Source organism: Elaeis guineensis, chromosome 9, assembly GCF_000442705.2.
Source record: "Elaeis guineensis isolate ETL-2024a chromosome 9, EG11, whole genome shotgun sequence".
Lineage (NCBI taxonomy): Eukaryota > Viridiplantae > Streptophyta > Magnoliopsida > Arecales > Arecaceae > Elaeis > Elaeis guineensis.
This window is the reverse complement of record NC_026001.2, coordinates 87,120,998-87,128,603: the sequence shown is the minus strand read 5'-3', so window position 1 is coordinate 87,128,603 and position 7,606 is coordinate 87,120,998. Positions and strand designations below refer to the sequence as shown.

The 7,606-nt window shown below is 40.9% G+C and overlaps 1 protein-coding gene across 1 annotated transcript; it reads right to left on the bottom strand.

Annotated features, from left to right (window-relative positions):
• Positions 1 to 1,179: 1,179 nt before the first annotated feature.
• LOC105051153 (putative pentatricopeptide repeat-containing protein At3g15130) lies at positions 1,180 to 4,812 on the bottom strand. The gene is given in 4 exon segments (XM_010931465.4): positions 1,180 to 2,359; positions 2,362 to 4,144; positions 4,323 to 4,370; positions 4,558 to 4,812. Coding segments are annotated over 4 exon segments (2,331 nt in total). The 5' UTR covers positions 4,654 to 4,812; the 3' UTR covers positions 1,180 to 1,955.
• Between the last annotated feature and the right edge of the window lie 2,794 nt (positions 4,813 to 7,606).

Here is a 7,606-nt window from a genome sequence, read left to right as displayed (position 1 = left end):
TCTTCTTTTTTATTCCTTACTTTTCTTTTTATCTCTCATCCCTTTCCTCCAAGCTCTGAGTGTTTTGGATTTGATTCTAGCCATTTATGACCATTAGAGGTGGAAAATAGCCATTGAAAGCTTTTTTTGATCGAAAAACAGCATCTACAAAAATAGCCGTTGCGCCTGTCAAATAGCGTCGAGTCGATACAGATTGATCTCGAGTCAGCTTGAACAATGTTTTTCCAAAATTTTATCTTCTATCCGACTGAGAGAGCTGGCTCGATTTTACCTTCGAGCTAACTCGAACTGCATTTCTGAAAAATTTCACATTCTGTTTTTCTAAGAGAGCTGATTCGAATCTGTCCTCGAACTGGCTCGACTAGCGGTCTTCAAAATTCTTTTTTCTGCTGACCTGAGAGAGCTGATTCGGTCCCAATTTCGAGCTGGCTCGACCGTTAGAATCCAGAAACACCTCTATCACCCTGAGAGAGCCGGCTCCAATCCATCTCGAGCCGATTCAGCTGCATACCAAGCCAAAATAGTAAAGACGTACCGTGCTAGAGTCGGCTCGATTCTTTGGGTGGATCTGCTCGAATGCTTTGAGCGGATTTTTCTTGTGCCAAAGTCCTTCAAACTTAATTTTTCTTGACTCAAATGATCTTCAATTATGTTTGAAATTTTTTAATGATCTTTTCTTCTTACAAAAATATTCTTTGATAAATTTTTAAATAATATTAATATAAAAATATGCTTAAATATTTTATGATCATTAAAATCATTACTGGGGGCAACAATCTTTCAGCGTCACGGATCTCAGACGGTATCCAACTCCAGCCATATCAACATCTCTCTAGAGCCTTATGGCAATATTACCAATAAAGCATCTCATAACTTTAAACACCAAAATGATAGCGGACTAGGCCTACTCAAAGACCTCTTGATGCTTGCTTAAATTGGTATTGCAAGTGGGCCTCGTCTTCGCTTGCTGGTGAAGCAAACCACTCTTTTTTTTATTGATTTGGACAGGGAATGTTTACTAGGAATAGCATCTATTTTGTCTAGATCAAACTAGCTAGGAAGAAGGAAAGTAAACTAATTGTTGGTGATCATTTCAGATGAGTTTCTTATCATGATTAGCCAATTTTCTGCCACCAAAGAGTGCTAGTTACACAACAGAGGGCAATAGAACAGAGGATCTTGTACAAATGAGACTTCTATTAATAGACCATGAAGTACATTCTCAGAGTAGTAGGATGAAAATTTTCACCACTGCTGCTGCCAATTCTTGGATCAGGGGTAACCACTGGTTCTAGCGCAGAAATACCCTACCTTGAAGAAATGCTTCACTGCGGTAATGATATAACAATTCACAGAAACCAGCCAAAAAAACCAACAGGAAAGCCATCAGGGAGTGAAGCAGTGCTTTCAGAAATAATTCCCAGGGAAGCCACATCACTATCTCTCGAGGTTTCATCATTAAGCTGGCATCATCCACTGTCAAGAGCTCACACTACAAGGGGTCTTCCTGACTTCCACCACTCAGACTATTGTGCTTAAGTGAAAGAACAATGGGATTCCAGTCATCATTCCTTTCCACTAACCGCTGCTAAGAAAACATTAAAAGCGCTTTCCTCCAGGAATCATAATTATAACCACATGAAACACTCTTCAAGCTTCTTATCTTCCGAACGGAACAAATAAATCTTGATCCCTTAAAACATAAGATCATATGTTTTTTTTTTGAAAGCATAATGATCAAATTCATGGTTTTGCTAATGCCATTTACAACATTCACAATCATTTTGGTCAAACCGAATAAGAGATCAGGAAAATCAAATGGATTGTTCCCCAAACCCTCTGAAAATCTGTTAGAAGTTCATGGGGCATGGTGTCTTGGAGCAAAAAAATGACCTCAATGATCCAATTACCAGAAATTAATTTGAATTTCCAATCAGAAAGAGACATCAGTAGTATCATAGAAGAGCACCAAAATCTCCACAAGAACATTGTCCATCTATGAACTTGTGAAGCCGCTTGCTATCCTGAACAATAATTTCTCTCTTTGTCAGTATTGAAAAGAACTTGACAGCGCTATGGCAGTCCCTGCACATAGTGATATTTTTAACAACTCGAATGGATGCATCTTCTGCCATGTTTATCAACCCAAAAATAATAGCCAATCTTTCACTATGATGAGTAGTGGAACCAAATTTCTTCTCTTCGTCCTCATCATCGGATATCTCGACACATTTATAGGGAACATATCCCAAACCTTTTGCTTTTTCAAGCAAGCTTTCTAACAATTTGTACATTTCAGCACTCTGAGTGTGGGTTCTATCATCAGCTCTAAAAAAATAAATCTTATCTTTGATACTATCCAACTTCTATCCCTCATGTTTCCAATTTTCTCATCTTTCATGAGCTTTCTCACCCTTGATACATCCTGCCATCTCTCTGCTGATATGTACATGTTCAACAACAACACATAGGTCTCAATCCCTCTAGGCTTGAGTTCTAGCAACCTCTCAGCAGCATAAAAACCCAATTCCATATTCCCATGGCTCCGACATCCTGCAATTAAAATAGACCATATGATCTCATTGGGCTCAAAATGCATCTTCTTCACAAAAGCAAATGCATCCTCCAACCGCCCCAACCTCACAAACATATCAACCATGCATGCATAATGGTCCATAACAGGCTCGATCCTGTACTCATTCTTCATCATGTTGAAATAGTACTCAGCCTTGTCAACCATACCACTATGGCTGCAAGCTGAGAGAACTCCAACAAAAGTAACTTGGTTTGGCCTCACCCCAGACAATCTCATGTCCTCAAACAGTTGTATTGCTTCCCTAGACCGACCATGCTGGGAGTAGCCTGTTATCATAGAAGTCCAGGATATCATAGTCCTTCTTGACATCTCCACAAAAGCTTTTGTTGCTTTTTCAATGCATCCACACTTGTTATACATGTTCACCAATGCACTGCTCACAACCACATCAGATAGGAACCCAGTCTTGATAGTCTGGGCATGGATCTGCTCACCCTGCTCCAAGGCTACAAGACCACTGCAAATAGATAGGATGCTTGAGAAGCTGAACAGGTCTGGTTTCATTCCTGATCGATTCAACTTAAGGAACATTCTAAGTGCCTCTGTTCCACTACGATATGCTGTGACATCATCCTTTGCTGAATTCATCATCTGAGCATGGCCAGCAATCATTGCATTCCATGTTATTAGACTAACAGTTTCCATTTCATCAAACAATCTCCTTGCCTCATTGATCTCCCCACATTTCAGATACAAGTACATGATTGCATTCTTCACAGGAACATTAAACTCGCATCCAAATTTGATGCAGAATGAGTGGACCTGCTTTCCAAGACTAAGATCTTGTACTGTACAACACAAGCTTAGAGCACTCGTCAATGTGTACTCGTTTGGTTCAACATTTTCTGAAAGCATCTCGATAAACAGCCTCAAACCCAGCTCAGTATCCCCTTGATCACCACAAGCTGATATGACCGTCGTCCATGAGATCACATTCTTATCGGGAATTCTTTGAAAGGCCTTCACTGCAAACTCCAAGCTCCCACATTTGGAGTACAAGCTGCAGAGAGAGTTCCCAATGCTCGTATTTGACTCAATTCCATACTTGATCATGTACCCATGAACTTGCTCGCCAATCTCAATAGAATACAGAGCACAGCATGCACTTAGAACAGCCCCTAATGTATAATTGGTCGGGTAGACCCCTGATTCTAATAGCTGAATAAACACTTCAACCGCACAGTCTGGTTGAGAATTGTGAACATAGCCAGTGATCAATGCTGTCCAAGTCACAATATTCCTATGGGGCAATTTATCAAAAAGCTTACGTGCATGGCCTGCAGCACCACATTTCATGTAAACGTTGACAAGTGACGTCGATACAAAGAGATCTTCATGAGTTCCAGTCTTGATAATGTGAGCATGGAGGATCTCAGCATCAGGGAGCGACCTGTTATCGATGCATTGTTGGAGAAGTGGGACATAAAGGACCGACTCGACTCGGTTGCCTTCTCTTAGGATGTCAAGTGCTTCCTGGACATCAAGAGGCTGTGGCAATACATCGAAGCTGTTCTCCGTCCTCAGTGGGCTTCTCTCGTAGGCAAGGATCTGGGATCAAAATCCAATTTTTACATAAATCATTCATTGAAAAAGAGAAAGGTAAGAGAAAATTGACAACTGGATCAAGTCTAGAGGGAAAGACTCGATGGATTCCAATGGTCACATAGACTTAAAGCTGAATGAAGAAAAGAATACTAGTTTGTGAGTTAAGAGACTGTGCCAATACCTCTGAGCTGCTCTCCGGGATTGGCGGGCTTCGCTGGTAGGCAAGACTCTGTGATCAAAATTCAATTTTTACATCGAATTATTCATTGAAACAGAGATTTGGTGCAGAAAAATCACAACTTGATGAGGTTTGAAGGGAAAGATTGATGGATTCCAATGATCATATAGACTTAGAAGATAGACAAACCAAAGAACACTAATTTGTCTTTGGGTTGAAAAGAGAAGGAGGTGATTACCTTTTCGATGGGAAGAGAGGTTGGGGACAGTTTTCTGGGGTCGGGATCGAGCTTGTGGAGGGTGGCATTGATGGCAAGAGAAGGTAGAGAGGCCATTAAATAGAGAACAGAAGAAGAGTGTAGCTGTTGGAGGAGAAGGGTGACATAATATCAGCGTATTCTTTTCAATGAGGTTTGTGATCTTATCTTCGCTGGGATTCTTTTATTACATCGTGGTGGCGTGGAGGGATTCTCGGCCTCAATGTGTGGGATAAGGATTGTAAGCTTATGGTTTCTTCCTGTGGCTTGGAAGGGAGATATGAGATGAGAACTGGGTCGCCTCGTAACACTGCTGTGTCGTGTAAATCGGATAGGATAACATTACCGAACCGGTTCGTAAAAATAATGGCTGTGGTGGCTTCCGACGCCTTGAAAATTCTTAAGGTGCCTTTGATTAGTCATTAAAAAAATATTTTTTTATTTTTAATTTTTAAAAAATAAAAATTAATAAATAATATTCGGTAACATTATGAAAAATAAAAAAATCAAAATTAAAAAAAATCAAAATAATTACTTTATATGTAAAATAAATTTTTTTATTTTTTAAAATTTATTTTTTTATTTTTTTTACTTTTGCATATCTAAAACGTCAAACTAAAAAGTACAGAGCCCGAATCCTTCTTCTCATCGAGCTCGTCACCTCTCCACCTCTTCTCCCTCCCTTCTGAATCTTTTTCTCTCATCGAGCTGTTCATCCGTCGTCCCCAAATATTACTTTTTATTTTATAGCAACGTAGTTACCAAACATATTTTTTATTTTTTTACTTTTACTCAATAGTAAAAATTAAAAAAAAATAAAAAATATTTTTTAAAAATAAAAAATCAAAAAGTGTAACCAAATGCACCTTTAAGATGTGTTTGTTCGCGGGAAGTAGAGGGGGTGGTAATTCTTGTAACATGGAGAGGGAAGTCTCTTTAGAGTTAAAAGAAAATTTTTTTTTATAGAAAGTCACTTTTTATATTTTATTTGAAGTGAAAATTCATAAAGAAGGTATATTTTGGTATTTTTCATGGGATGTGTTGCTTTGATCTTAGCGCCTAAGATCGGATCGCTGTGGTGATGATGGGCGAAGTGACGTTGTTGCTGGAGCTTCACTTAAATACCTGCAAAAAATCTTCATCGAGGTATTCTCCGGTGAAGATCCTTCGACGCTCAAGTCAGAAGATGGAGAACAATGAGAAGGAGAGAGTGGAAGTGGAGAACTTACTTTGAGGATTTATATGCCCCTTTATTTATAGGGGAGGAATCAGAGTCGTATACGTCTCGGAGTCTTAATTGCTTTTCAAATTTGGTATGCAGATTGATTTGTAAAGGTTATTTTCTTTTGCGGAGACTGATTGTAAAAAAATCCTCTTTTAACTGGACTTTTCTAATTTAGGAGAGAGAAGGATTCTGCCAGGGAAGACCGTAGCTCAGACATGGACGACCTAAAATAGCTCATTCGGAGCCGAGGTAAGGTCCTCGATATAAATCGAGAACTAAGAAAGGCCGCTACCAGCATGATATGGGATGTTCAGCAACCTCTGGGCCCATTGCGGATACATGATTCAACCAATGCCCATCTTCCGTAGTTTGGACAGAGCCGAGGATACATCTAGCTGAGGTCGAGGTGGAGATCCACAACAAATACCCTCCACTGTCGAGCCCAAATTTGAATAAGATCGATTAAGAGAGTATCAGTCTGAGGTCGAAGCTGATTTCATCGAGTTATTTTTGGCTGACACACATCAAGGATCGGCTTCTTGTGGCAAACTGTCTTCACGTCTAGGCCGTTGGATTACTGGATCTGCGAGAGCTCCATTCTGACCAATCACGGTTTCCACTTGACACACATCGATGGGGGGAGGTGATTTATCAGTAGATTAGAGCCGTCTGAGCTTCTATAAATAGGTACTGTTACAGTTTTACTTCTTACTGTTTCTGCTGTTCAGAGGAGGGAAGCTCTGATACTCCATCTCCTGGTGACTCTACTCGATTGAAGCCAAGCTATAGTTGACTCCCGTCTTCATCCTTTTTCTGCTCGACCACATCACCCCCATAGGTCAGTCTCTTGTCCTTTAAATATAAGTGCGTCGAGTTCATCCACTTCCATCTAGACCTCAGGTGATGACCCAAGAGATGGAGACCTTGGGTCTGATGTGGCTTCTTTTTTGGGTAGACCCAAAATGAGTGAGGTGCTTGATTTCGATCCATTTCGTATGAACTTTGTCCTCACCCCAGAGGATTTAGATGTCTTTAGGCTGAAATACCAAATTCCGATCGAATTCGGACTAGATGTCACTGTTCTCGGGGAGCGTATAGCTCTTCCACGTCAAGATTGGGTAGGCCTTTATGAGGAATCTCTGAGGCCGGCTTTAGGTTGCCCTTTCATTGTTTGGTTGTAGAGTTACTTAACACATATCAGGTCAGTCCTTGCAGTATAGCGCCAAACTCATGGTATCAGATATTAGCCTTCTTGATCCACTGTCTTCTCTTTGGAGTCGAACCAACCTCCCGCATCTTCAAGGCTTACTTCACACTGAAAGAGCATCCTAAGAGACGGGGTGGTGGTATGCATCTCCTCGAAAGGGACAGCATCTCTTCCGAGATGCTCCTTCCTGGTGCATAACTGGAAAGAGCAATTTTTCTTTATCTCGATCGAACAATCTTGGGACTTCAATACATATGGGGCCAGTCTCAGAGGTCGGTGGTTAGAGTTCCCACTCTTTTGGATGTCGAGGAGGAGATATTGGCACAGATCTTCAGCCTCACTCTCCCTCCACTATCCAAGCTTCTTATCAAGGAGAACTTGTTCAAGGTCAGGTTGAGCTCGATCGATCCTACAAGTAAGTGAGTTTTGTTCTTTTTCAGTTCGCCATCCTTTACTTTCGACTAACCTCATCTTTTATGCAGCTACGAGGCCCGAGGACGTTGAGGCTCTTCGTCGGACTGCCAAGAGGAAGAAGGCAAGTGCAACACCAACTCCAAAATGCGGCCGACCTGAGGCCATTCTCGCCCAGCCTGTGGGCA